Source organism: Rhynchophorus ferrugineus, unplaced genomic scaffold, assembly GCF_030347505.1.
Source record: "Rhynchophorus ferrugineus isolate W39M unplaced genomic scaffold, kcgeb_rfMv2 rfM2, whole genome shotgun sequence".
Classification (NCBI taxonomy): domain Eukaryota; kingdom Metazoa; phylum Arthropoda; class Insecta; order Coleoptera; family Curculionidae; genus Rhynchophorus; species Rhynchophorus ferrugineus.
In genome coordinates, this window is record NW_027472581.1 from 51,213,459 (window position 1) to 51,226,027 (window position 12,569).

At 33.4% G+C, this 12,569-nt stretch overlaps 2 protein-coding genes and 1 long non-coding RNA gene across 7 annotated transcripts; all 3 read left to right on the forward strand.

Annotated features, from left to right (window-relative positions):
* The first annotated feature begins 69 nt into the window (after nucleotides 1-69).
* LOC143191155 (uncharacterized) lies at nucleotides 70-4,276 on the forward strand. Of its 4 annotated transcripts, none has more exons than XM_076395962.1 (5): nucleotides 70-203; nucleotides 295-488; nucleotides 837-3,229; nucleotides 3,289-3,728; nucleotides 3,789-4,276. In XM_076395962.1, exons 3-5 carry the CDS (start codon nucleotides 857-859, stop codon nucleotides 3,859-3,861), a joined length of 2,886 nt encoding a protein of 961 aa, XP_076252077.1. In that variant the 5' UTR covers nucleotides 70-203; nucleotides 295-488; nucleotides 837-856; the 3' UTR covers nucleotides 3,862-4,276. The 4 variants fall into 4 exon arrangements, with proteins under 4 accessions (XP_076252077.1, XP_076252074.1, XP_076252079.1 ...); XM_076395964.1 differs by having other exon boundaries at nucleotides 101-203; nucleotides 288-328; XM_076395959.1 differs by lacking the exon at nucleotides 295-488.
* Nucleotides 4,277-6,598: 2,322 nt separating this feature from the next.
* On the forward strand, nucleotides 6,599-7,343 carry LOC143191157 (uncharacterized). 2 transcript variants are annotated; one of them, XM_076395968.1, is made up of 3 exons: nucleotides 6,599-6,889; nucleotides 6,988-7,044; nucleotides 7,129-7,343. In XM_076395968.1, exons 1-3 carry the CDS (start codon nucleotides 6,739-6,741, stop codon nucleotides 7,215-7,217), a joined length of 297 nt encoding a protein of 98 aa, XP_076252083.1. In that variant the 5' UTR covers nucleotides 6,599-6,738; the 3' UTR covers nucleotides 7,218-7,343. The 2 variants fall into 2 exon arrangements, with proteins under 2 accessions (XP_076252083.1, XP_076252082.1); XM_076395967.1 differs by having other exon boundaries at nucleotides 6,967-7,044; nucleotides 7,129-7,332.
* A 685-nt stretch (nucleotides 7,344-8,028) lies between these two features.
* LOC143191159 (uncharacterized) lies at nucleotides 8,029-8,708 on the forward strand. The gene is made up of 3 exons (XR_013004426.1): nucleotides 8,029-8,392; nucleotides 8,442-8,516; nucleotides 8,595-8,708. It is a non-coding gene; the product is annotated as an uncharacterized LOC143191159 (long non-coding RNA).
* The last annotated feature ends 3,861 nt before the right edge of the window (nucleotides 8,709-12,569 follow it).

Consider the following 12,569-nt stretch of genomic DNA (forward strand, 5'->3'; position numbering starts at 1 on the left):
GAGAGTAAAAATTTCTTATTCTATCGAAATTCATAAATTATTCGATATCGATAATTTAAAAAAGGTTCCAGTCGATAATGGACATGTCAAGAACACATATCGTTGCGCATTAAAAATATTTTGTTTATAGCAAATTATTACCAGATAAAAACTTAATGAAATATCACAGAATCACCTATTTATTTGAGTGATACTTTTTATCAGTAAGTATTATACTTATTGCATTACAGAGTGAATTATAAATTTATAGTGGTGCTCAGAAAAACGGTTATTTTAACAAACAAAAGATTCTAGGTCGGAAAGAACTAAATATCTAGATTTTGTCAAGGTAATCTAATAGACGAGAATTAATAAAGTACTGTTAAAACATGTTCACCTGTGAAATTCAACTACAATCGGAAGAAGTTATTAATAATTTTAATTACTTTTCCCATAATTGCTTAAATATAGATGTGGTCAGAAGATAGCAGAGTCTTGTAACTTTAGTGGTATGTGTCTGTTGCTTACTTACATTTACCATATTGTTACATTATTATTAACATGTTTTTAAATAATAGAAACTTTATTCTCTTGTGAGTATAATTAAGACTTTTTAAAATACTTGCATTTTCATTAATATTTTAAGGAGTTACTGTATCTTGACAATTATATCAATTATATATTGATAAATATAATATAAATAGAATATTTAAAAGTATAAGAAGAGCATATCTGAAAAAAATCTTAATTCTGACAATTAATTCATATGTTAGTTTTGTTACCCAATTACATATACATTTTAATTTAAATACTAAATTTGATAGTATGAATATAAAAGTATATTAATGTATTTTCAGTGATTCAATAATCATACGAAATGAGCCAGATGTACAATTTAACAGCAACGAGGTTTGCTCATTCACCAGAAAAAAAATCCAAAAAAAGGACAGAGATAGATAATGTCATACAAAAAATAAATAGGGGTGATAAAGTCTTGGTACTGCTCCGAGGCCTACCAGGTTCAGGAAAATCAACTTTGGGTCATTATATTCTAAACAATACCATTGGTGACAATGAACAGACCCTCCGAAATCATCTTTTATCTACTGACGATTATTTTATGAAGAATGGAGTATATAATTACAATTCCATGCTAATTGGAGATGCTCATGGATGGAATCATCAGCGGGCTTTTAGTGCGATGTCTAAGGGATATAGTCCAATAATAATTGATAACACAAATGTCCAAATGTGGGAAATGAAGCCATATGCAATGATGGCCACTGATTTTGGGTATTTCCTAGATATTTTGGAACCAGATACTCACTGGTGTTTTAATGAAAAGGAGCTGGCTAAACGAAACAAACATAACGTCCCTAAAGCTACTATTAGAAATATGATTGAAAGATATGATAAAAATGTGACACCAATAAAGCTTCTTACAGCTTATGATTGCAAATATAAGCTACAAAAACCACCGCAGATGCGCTCGTATCCACCATTGACAAATAGAGGAGGTTCACAGGTTAATGTTAATTCAGTTGGTGCAATCAAATCAAAATCAATGAGTGAACCAATTAATTTGATGGATTTTAATGAACCTGCGAAAAACATGTCGGCTTCTAAAAATAAAGAAGATGAAAACAAGCTTTTCAACAGTGTTGATAATCTTTTAATGCATCAAGAGGATTGCATTGGAAATGTGTTACAGCCAGTTCTGTCTAAGGCATCAAAAAGCACTGACTTGTTTGAAAACATTAAAATATGGGGTATTGATGAGGATGCCCTTAATTCATGGGATATTGTGACTCCAGTGAAGGAAAACCATTTAGATAAAATGGAATTATTACCTGTAGTCACTATAGATGATGATGACATAGAAATGAAGGATGCTAGCACTAATACAGAAGATAAATATTTCACTAGTTTGAAGAGAATTAGACAAAATTGCAGCATGGACGATTTAAAAGTTCTTGTTACTTGTAATCGAGATATCAACAGGAATATCGCTTCAAAACAACCAGGGGTGAGGAGGAAGCTAATGCTAGACAAGAGTTGCATGACGGAAGATTTCATTAGTGATTACCAAGCGCAATTAGAGCAACTGATCACAGTATTTCCTAATATACCGCTGAGAAGCATCGAACACTGGTACAATAAATGCAATCGTGACATTGACTGGACTATTGAGTTTCTGTTGGCAGAGAAGGGGGAAGCTCTCAATGTATCCATTGCGAATGAAGAAGATTTTAGGCCAACGGAATCTATTGACCAAAAAATGGGCAGTATTTGTATTGATAGTGACAGTGATTCGTCAAACGCGGATAGAGATAGCCCAAGATCGACAAAAAATAAACGCAAATATGTGAATGCTGAATCGCTGGAATTAAAAAAATGTATAGAAAGCAAAATTACTATAGGTGATGATCATTACTCTGATAAGATATTGAAAATTAAGCATTTCAGATTTGGCGAAAACTTAGATAAATCTACAGATATAAAAGTTAACCGTAGCAACGAAACCTCACCATCAACCGAATCACCGGAACAGCTTGATTTAAGCGACGAACCCTTTGAATTCATTGAAATGGATAATCATGGTAGCCCGTCTAACTCAATGGATCAACTAGAAACGGTTGATTTGACTTTAGGCGAGTTCTTTGTTAAACAACTAGAACAGAAATTTGGTGATCCTAATCTGACATATCCACAGGGTTTTCAAACACAAGTTCAAGTTCCTATTTCGTTGGCTAGACAGCTGTACGCTTTCTATGTAGAGTCTGTATACCAGCAAATGGATATACAAAACAATGACATGCAAACATTAATGAAAGAAGATGAAGAGTTTGCTCGAAAACTCCAGGAAGATGAAGAAAGGGCGTTCCAGCAGGAAGAAGAGAAGATGCCACAAACGTCGCAAATGGACATTCCGGAAATTATGAGGGAAGAACGTCGCAAGAATAAGTGGTGTAAAGATATTGAGAAGTGGAAGGAACTCAATCCTGACACGTTAGCCGCAAAAATGACACGGGATAAATTGTTTAAAACTTTTCGTTCAGTGGATAAGGATGTATTGGTGGAATTATTATACGCTCACAACAATTGTTATAAAGAAACCGTTGAAATACTTCTAAACAACACCGAAGCCCACAGCATCGATGGAGACATTCAGAGTATCAAAGATCCGCCTTTAAGCGAAGACGTGTATTACCAGATGAAGGAAGATTATGACAATTGTCAAGATATAGTAGTAAGCAAACATCTTATTTTTGGGTCTATGAATATAAACTTGATATGATTTCTGTTTAGGATTCTAGCGAAGATACATCGGCCCGAGATTACAGACAAGAAGCAAACAAGTACCTTAAAAAAAGAGCCGACCTATATCAAAAAGCACAGCGGTGTTACCAAAAAGGCATGAGAGACGTAGCACAATTCTATTCTGGTTTAGCCTCCCAACAAACTAGGCTCTATGAACAGGCCAACTCCAAAGCGGTGAGCTCCTTTCTTGACGAACACTCCAATAGGTTGCAGAATTTCAATACACTGGATCTTCATTTTCTTTACGTTAAGGAAGCTTTACCAGCTTTAGATGTATTTCTTGACACAAATATAAATCTTTTGCGCCACAGTGTGAAAAAAACCAAGGAGTATCTCCAAATAATCACCGGGAGAGGAAAACATAGTTTCAAGGGAATATCGGTTCTTCGTCCAGCGGTCGAAAATCATATTATACAGCGGGGATTGTCGTAAGTTTATATGATAATTATTGCCTGAATGTGCTGAAAAATAGTATTATTATTTTGCAGGTTTACAACCCTTAATCAAGGTATGTTGGAAGTTAAACTTACTAAGAATTCCAAACTGACCAACGAGCTGTGAAATAGTATTGGTAATTAACCAGAAAAGACACACAAAGTACAAATTAACAGTACAACTACTTTATATGGTTGTTATAATTTCTTTAAAAGTGCTCTTTTCTATTGATTTTATTTCTGTTTTAATGCAGAAAACATGCTATTAAAAATTTAGGTAATATTGATTTTACGTTTACTTTTTAATTTTATTTTTCCATATACTTTTAATATCATTAATTATTGGATTTGCTTCATAATGGTTGTAGAACATAGTTTTAATCAATCTGGTATTGCAATAAAGGTGATCTCGTACAATTTACTAACATATTTTTATGTGTAATGTCGAGCTCGAGATATGAATTATGTTATAAAAATATAAATATATTGTTTTTAAAAATGTTTTTATAAAAATTTTATATAAATAAATATATTGTCAATAATGCTGTTAATTTTTTCTGAACTTCAATTTTCTACAAGAACAGTATTTATTTATTAGTAGTTAGCGTGTATTAGTATTTAAAAAAGTGGTTTAACCATGTGCTGTGTCACGTGTTAAAATGTGGCATGTTGTCACTTTTTAGCAGAAATGTTTAAATTTTGATGTAAATACCTTACATTCAGATAAAAAAATTCGCGTGCTTCTCTTATCTAAATCATTTATCAGTGTTTTTTAAAGTGCTTAGTATGGAACCAATTTTTATTGGTTCAACAGCTAATTATTTTAATAATATAATTATTTGTGATATTTTTAGAAAGTCACAGAGGTGTTCAATTACTCCTACATTATGGACAGTCATTGGTCCTGCCTTGATAATTGTTTTTTTCTTGGCTTACTACTGCTAAATTTTTCAAAATGTTTATTTGATTTTCTGTAACCAATAGTCGCTGATCCTGACCTATTTTCGCGCAATTTATTCCTTGAGGGTTCTCAAGCATTTTCTGTTTAAGCCTGTAGTGCATTCTGTTTGAATAGATACTGAAGTATAGTTAATCATTGTTAGTTAATTTGTTGGTTAATAACTATAAAGAGAATAAAACAAATGCAGTGGTTTTTATCGCAAGTTATGTATTTCACTTTAGTTCCTACAACACTCTTAAAGTAATGAAACACAGATGTTTTTTAAGGGAATATTTCTTTTGAGATTGGAGCATATCGAGAAAATATCTTCACTCTAGGAAAGTTAGAAGTGAACTGAGAACAAAAAGAAAACAAACAAAAAATAATAATATAATAATTATTAATAATAATAAATAATAATAGGTTAATAATATAAATTATAATTTTTAGAACATAAAAGCTTTTACATTTTATTTGATAATTAAAAATAAGTAATACATGAAGGTTGTCAGTTACCCATTTTAAAGCCTACTTCAAGTTGCGTACAAATAAGTGCTGATAAATAGGAATCTTTCAATTGCCGATATTACTTTCTCAGGCTCAACGTTGTTTCGCACCTATTGTTTCTGTTCAGTTATAGATATGGATACTGTAGATTTGAAAATATTTAAACTTACATATTCTAATACCTCTTGAAAATTTGTATTGGCTTTCGCAGCGGCAGCACATACAATCAAATTATCTAGAATTATTGAAAAACGCAATTTACCTTCGTGTTCATAATCTGCTACTATGCTATATATCATACGTTGAGGGAAATCTGGTTGTCAGGACTTTTATATAAACGTTTAATAATATTCTTATTTATCAATTTCTTTGCTTACTATATGTTGGCAACTGAAAATTTTTATTGCCTTTCAATATCCTTTTTCATCGAATTGATCAGTTTTTCCGACATTGGACTCTTTATGGTGGGTACAGAGCTGAACATTCGGAGCCAATTTACAGAGAAAATTGAAATGCTCATGAGCAGAACTGAATTTAGCGAACATTTGTGCCAAACAGGTTTCAAAATTGATTCAAAGCCGTAGAACGCGTGTACTTTATTTAGTTTCAGTATTTGCCGCCTGATTCAGTGCTTGACGACGAACACAACGTTGTCCCAGGAGCCGCGAATCGGACCAACAAATATGAGCGAAACTTAGAAAAATTGGCGGGACATAAATAGGTTTTGGTTTCGAGAAAATAACACTTAATTATTACTATAAAAAATTTTATTTGTAATTATATAATAACGTTATAAAAAACATGAAAAATTAAGATATTTATAATTTCCTATCAAGAATGTTGTTATCAAATCTGAAATAATATATAGCTTTAATTTCTATTTTGCAAATGGTCATTATCAAAAACATCAAAGTTAAAATAAGATTGAATATCGTATTGTCGAAGAGTGATTCATGAGACCTTTTATTTTATTATGACATTTTATAATAAGTATGTTTATAAACAAAATAATACGTGCCTCCGAACCAAGCGATAAAAAACGTCAAATGATTTTTTGGGTCGAGACTTTCCGAGAGGAAACAAACGCGCTAGGCGTTGCGCATGGTGTCGCGTTTGCTTTCTGTTCGTGCTCATCATTATGTTCATAGAGAAATAGAGATTTAACTTCATAGGAAATTTTCGCGACGTCCAACATGTAGATGTCGCTATCTTTAACATATTACTTGTTTTAGTCGCTATGCTAAGATCCGGGATTTGATTGGTTTATTTCGTTCTACGGTTTGTTTGTTTTGTACGTCATTTTCAATATGCTCTATATAGAAAACAGTGTGGTTAGATTTTTATAATTATAATTTATATTAATTATTATTTTATTTTATTAGTATATACAAGTCGGTAGTTGAAATGCATTCTCGTTCTAGGCAGTGTTGTGTGCCTGGATGCACAGATAGTGAAGAAATCCATCGTTTTCCGTTAAAAAGTACCCGGCGATCTTTAAGAAATAAGTAGAAAACATTAAAAATGCTAAACTGGTTGGGTTAAATATGAAACAGAATTATGATCGTTATCGCGTGTGTGATAGACATTTTTATGATATATTTAAACTTTCCTTTAAGTACTTATGAACAATTTAGTGATGGTGAAAATAATACCACGAGCCCAGAATATGTGCTAATGGAAGTGGATCAAAATCAAAATGATATAGAAGGTAAATTGAAGGAGTCAGTTACATTTCTGTTCATAATTGTTACCTTTAATTTCTAAATAGTCTTACTATATTTGTAGTGCCTATTTGCATCGTTCCAGGTCCAGAACCAGGGTGTTCGAAGCAAGTGTCATCGACATTTGAACAAACTCCAGAAGGTAATGATAAAGTTTGTATTAATTCAGCCAGTATCCCCCTTTCTGCTCATTCTTACTGTTAATTACTTAACTCTATAACTTCAGTTCCAGGTGTTCCTATAAGAGCAAACAAAGTTTTACGTTGTACTGTGGTGTACATCTCAGGTTATTTAGTAAAACTTTTGAAAAAATAAATGAAGTGTGGTTTTTGTTTACGTACAATTTTGAAAATTAAACCCGTAAAACGTAAATAAATTGAGACTGATTTTATAGAGACAAGACAATATCTCGTGCTCCAGACTCCAACAAAATTGTTTTATTATACTCTCAGTAGGTCTTTGAACTATGTCTATTATTTAATTCAGTGATTTTTCCACGTCGATAATATAACAAAAATTTTGTCAAATGTTAAAAAAAGTAAATTTAAAACCGTTAAATTGTAGATTCCATAATGATCTTTCGGATAAAATATTAAAAGTACTAACAAGGTGTGCTATATACTTTTGAGTAAAATAGGTGAACAGAATATTAAGAGGGAAAGACTTAAAGTTTGCTTTTCAGCATAAGAAAACAAAAAGACAGAACTTTGATTGATCTTATTAAATTGATGGCACTAAACAAATATAAAAAAAAGACCGAAGAGATAATTTTGATTTACAATGCACCAAAGTTTTTTGCTTATGGTTATATATATATATATATATATATATATGTATATATTATTTATATTTTATAGATATTTTTATTTTTATATTACATTTATATTTTGTAGATAAACTGACGTTATATATTTGTATTTATGCTTATAGATTATGTTTATATTTATTTATTTTTAAATAATATATTTATAATTAATTTAATTTTATTTAGTAAAATTATTTCATAAAAAAATTGTTTTTTATTTAAATTTCATTGGTCAATTAAACATGATGTCAAGGCCATCACGTGCCAAATATTACTAATGAGCCAATCAAATGTATTTACAGTAAAATATTTTTCTTATAGGTGTCTATAATGGAGATTGAATTGACCAATCAAATTACTTGAATGGTCCATTATGGCGCCCTCTGGTTGTTGGGCAAAGCAAAATTTTACGCCAGAATCCCCTATTACGTTAGACGACAGTAAAACACCTCGCCACCCATGACATACAAGTTTCTATTGGCTAGGACTGCACATGCGCACTTGTTCTAATCTAACTTGACAGTTTTCACAACTCGCGTCCTTTTCTACCACGCCTTCCGTACCACATTCTCAGTTGTGGTTAGATGTCATTTTTAGGTTAATTTTGTATTTACATTTTGTTAAAGTAATATAATTATTTCATGGGCAAAATTAGCAGCAGATAATGCGAAACTAAGTGTATAAGGTATGAATTATTAATAAAATATTATCATTTTATAACACTAATTTTGTAGATTGTTATGGAAGAAAGGATATATTTTTATGTTAAGTAATATGGAAACAGAACTTATTTGAAGATTATAGTAAAGGTAAGAATGAAATATGGTCAAGTTTGTATACGTTTTCTGTCTATTTGTTATTATACTTATATCTTTCTGATATTACAGATATTTTAAAAGAAGAAAAAAGCTAAGGAAGTATCATGAATTTTCAGCATAGTATAAATACAAGGTGTATTTAATAGAAAGTGGTTGGAATAAATTGATAACATAGCACTTGAAGCTTTGTGATTTATTCTTTTTTTTGGTTTATATAACTTCTCGGAGCAGATAAATAATGACAAAATATTTAAAAAGGAAGAATATATATTAAAGGAAACTTAACATAAAAGACGAAAAAAGTCAGCAAGGTTATTCGTTTCTATACTTCTTTATTATATTGTTTGATTGATTGATTGATATTAACTTTTCTCCACACCACCTATGAGGTAGAATTTCAGGCGTGTTATTTTTTTGTGTGATGTTCCCTGTAGGCCTAATCCACCTTTCCCAAGTATTCATTAATATTCCTAACTGATATTTACTGCTAAAAGTAAGAAAAACATTGAAATAATACATTGCACTTTTGGTAAAACATATTTAACTTTTTACATTTGGGTGCTGGAAAGTATTGCTGTGTTTCCTTCTTTTGATTTCCTTTTAAATCACTTTTTTGTTGAAATCTCTGAAGCATAACCTCTATTATCTCTTCTTAAGTATTTAGCTTTGTGATTGTTGATCGATTGATTTCAAAGTGTTAATTATACGGAAAACTCTGTTGTCAAAGTCATTTTCTGTCATTGGTTCTTCCACTTCTCCCTGTATATATTTTTCTTGCAAGATTCTTCTAGTTTCTTTTTGTCCTGTAATTTAATCACTGACTGCTCTCCTAGAGCACTTGCTACATTATCTGAAAAATAATTAGTGCCCATTTTCTGCTCATACATACGTACCAAATGCACATGCTTGCACAGAGTATTCTTTATCGTATACTCTGGACAGCTACAGACATACCTATGCGTTTCAATTTTTCTTCCATTATTCTATTCATAAAACCCACAGTAAAATCTCTTTTAGAATACTATGTATTTCACCTATAACAGAAACCATACTCACATAAAGCACAATTACAAGACAAATGTATATTAATATTACCTCCTCGTTTATAAAAGAATGCAAAAATTTTCCCATTTGCATTCTATTTTTTTAATGCATTTTATTCAAAATTGAGGTTACTCAACTTCAAGTTTTGCTAACCAAGCAAGGAGACGAGCTCACCACAATGCAGATGCTGCTACAAGACATCCTTGGTAAACCCACTCCTGCCCAGTCAGTACATTAATCTCCTGAGACACTAAATGAACTCACATCCCTACCATTGGAAAATGAAGATCCGGATGATGGATTCACCGTGGTGGTAAAGAGGAAGAGGGGTCCCATCACCCCGCCACAACCAAGTCAGCTGATCGAAGGCTGTCGATAAGCCTAGGCAGGCAGCTGCAACCAAGCCGGCTGCCAAGCCGTCTACCCAACCCATCCAGCAAAGAGCCAAGGCCAACTTACAACCACCAACCTCCAGAAATGCCGTCAGATCAGCGTCTACCAAGGCGATAACTAAGACAGCTGTACAGCCAACGTACAAACCAGCGGCCATCAAGACGACCCAGCCTACTCAGGTAAGTAGCCAGGCTATTAACTCATCAAACACTTCTCTTCAAGCAACCACAGTTCCAAACACTTCGGGAACTCTTTCACAAACCCCAACCCCACTACCTATGCCAACTCTTTCGGCGAACCCAAATCCAACATGAGACATGAAGAAATACTCAGAAATCTTTCGAATCGCGAAAGATAATTTCATAGAGATTACTGCAGCTTTAAACCGAAAGAACGAAACTCGCTTATTTGTACCAACTTCGAACTACTTTCGGAATTTCATTCCTTCTGCCCTCTTTCTGAAATAGCAATACGAGTCATCATCCGCAACATCGCAACGATTGTAACGGTTGACGAAGCCAAAGAACACTTTATCTCGCGAGGTTTCCACCCAAAATCTCTTCAAAGGTGGAAACTTAAATCAGACGAAGACCTTCCCATAATCCTGGTCGTTGTTCCTAACAAAGATATGAACATCATTAATCATACCAAAATAGGCCTGTCAATCCTGAAAGTCGAACTCCAGCGAGGCAACGGCCAGCCTGTGCAGTGCAACTGCCAGTTGTTTGGCCATTCCAGCTCTCGTTGTAGAGCGCTTCCCCGGTGTGTCAAATGCGCCGGACACCATGAAACTCGTTGGTGCACCAAGGTACGTAAAGAGCCACCTAAATGGAGCAATTGTGGAGACCCATACACAGTTAATTACACAGGCTGTAGCTGTTGACCTTCTCCCAGGCATCTTAGGCACTGCCAGCGGGTCTTCCAACTACCTTCACACTGAAGCAGATGCTCAGCATCCTGCAGTTCTTTCAATCCCGACAATTCTTTCCCAATGTCGCCTAAGCGGCAACCCCTTTCCCGTCTAGCTTTCAGCAGTTGTTTACTCGTCGAAATGGCTGCTTCCAAAGTGCTAAAAATCATGTCGTGGAATGCCAACAGTTTACGCGATAAAAAAGTGGAGCTGGAATTCGTTCTTTCGTCTTCAGGCATCGATATAACTTATCCAGGATACTCTCTTAAAACCCTCATCGTTTTTCCCTTCTAAACTACACGGTTTTCAGGAATAACCGTGTCCCAACTCGCGGTGGCGGAATTGCTATCCTAATCAAAAAGGGAATCAAACACAACCTTCAATTGTATCGTCACCAAATATCGAGTCCACCTCTATCCAGGTGGAAACTCAGGATCGTCCAATCGTGATCACATCCCTGTACAGGAAATGCTCCACGCATGACTCGTTTGCCTTCAAAACGCTCTTCAACGGCCCAATCTCAAAAATAATTAGTGGAGACTTCAACGCTTACCATCCCATGTGGGCTTGCGAGCGCGCAAATCGAGTAGGTAACGATATCGCAGCACTGAGCGCAAACTTAGGGCTTGGTCTCGCCCTGCCGGATGAGCCTACCCATCACCCCGCTAAACCCAACCTGATACGCAGACAACGCCAATCACCACTGAACCTGTAAGTACTATTAGTAAATTAGAGGAAATGATCTATTCTTCATGATTCTTCGATCTATCATTTGATCACTCACCAGTTATTATAACAGTGAACTCAAATATTCTCAACAAAACAAAACCACCTTCTTTGCATAACACCAAAACCAACTGGCCATTATTTAGAGAGAAATTACACAGTTTAATATCTCTAAATTTACTTCTCAAAACAGAAAGAGATACAGAAATAGCAGCAAAATATATAACAAAATCAACGTATACCTAATACGCAACACCTAATAGCGCGACATATCAATTGTTTAATTATATTTCATCTATAATTAAACAAAAAATTGCTGAAAAGAGAAAACTGCGAAAAACCTGACAACAAATCAGAACAGAAGAAAACAAGAGAAAATTTAACAAGGTCACGAAAGAGCTGAAAAAGCTAATAAATAAGGAACAAAATCAAGGAATTCAAAACAATTTAAAAAACTTAACGCCAATTGATACAACGGAATATTCTCTCTGGAAATTAACAAAAAAAATTAAAAAACCTCAACTACATAATCCACCCATTAAAATTGACAACAAACAATATCTGGGCTAGGAATGATAAAGATAAAGTGGAAGTTTTCTCTAATTATTAGACAGTATTTAATCCGTACCCGTCTGAAATATTAGCAACAGAAGAAAATAACATAGTTGACTTTCTTAGCACTCCGTTTCAAATGGATCTGCCACATGAGAAATTTACTGTTAAACAAGTAAAACAAACAATACGTAAAGAAATCAATTCTAAAAATGCTCCTGGTTTTAACCTAATAACTGGAAGAATCTTAAAAAAACTCTCAGGAAAGTGCATCAAATTAATAACATTCATATTTAATGCCATGCTATGATTTAATTACTATCCTAGCACTTGGAAAGTGGCTAAAATCATTATGATTCTTAAACTTCAAAAAATCAGAACACGTTGCAACATATGCTGACGATACAGCGGTTTTATCA

Coding starts and splice junctions, on each gene's coding strand:
- LOC143191155 (XM_076395962.1), top strand. CDS start 857: ATGAGCCAGATGTACAATTTAACAGCAACGAGGTTTGCTCATTCACCA. Junction 3,230..3,288: donor ACAATTGTCAAGATATAGTA/GTAAGCAAACAT, acceptor ATTTCTGTTTAG/GATTCTAGCGAAGATACATC. Junction 3,729..3,788: donor ATTATACAGCGGGGATTGTC/GTAAGTTTATAT, acceptor ATTATTTTGCAG/GTTTACAACCCTTAATCAAG.
- LOC143191157 (XM_076395967.1), top strand. CDS start 6,739: ATGATCGTTATCGCGTGTGTGATAGACATTTTTATGATATATTTAAAC. Junction 6,890..6,966: donor AAATCAAAATGATATAGAAG/GTAAATTGAAGG, acceptor CTATATTTGTAG/TGCCTATTTGCATCGTTCCA. Junction 7,045..7,128: donor ATTTGAACAAACTCCAGAAG/GTAATGATAAAG, acceptor CTATAACTTCAG/TTCCAGGTGTTCCTATAAGA.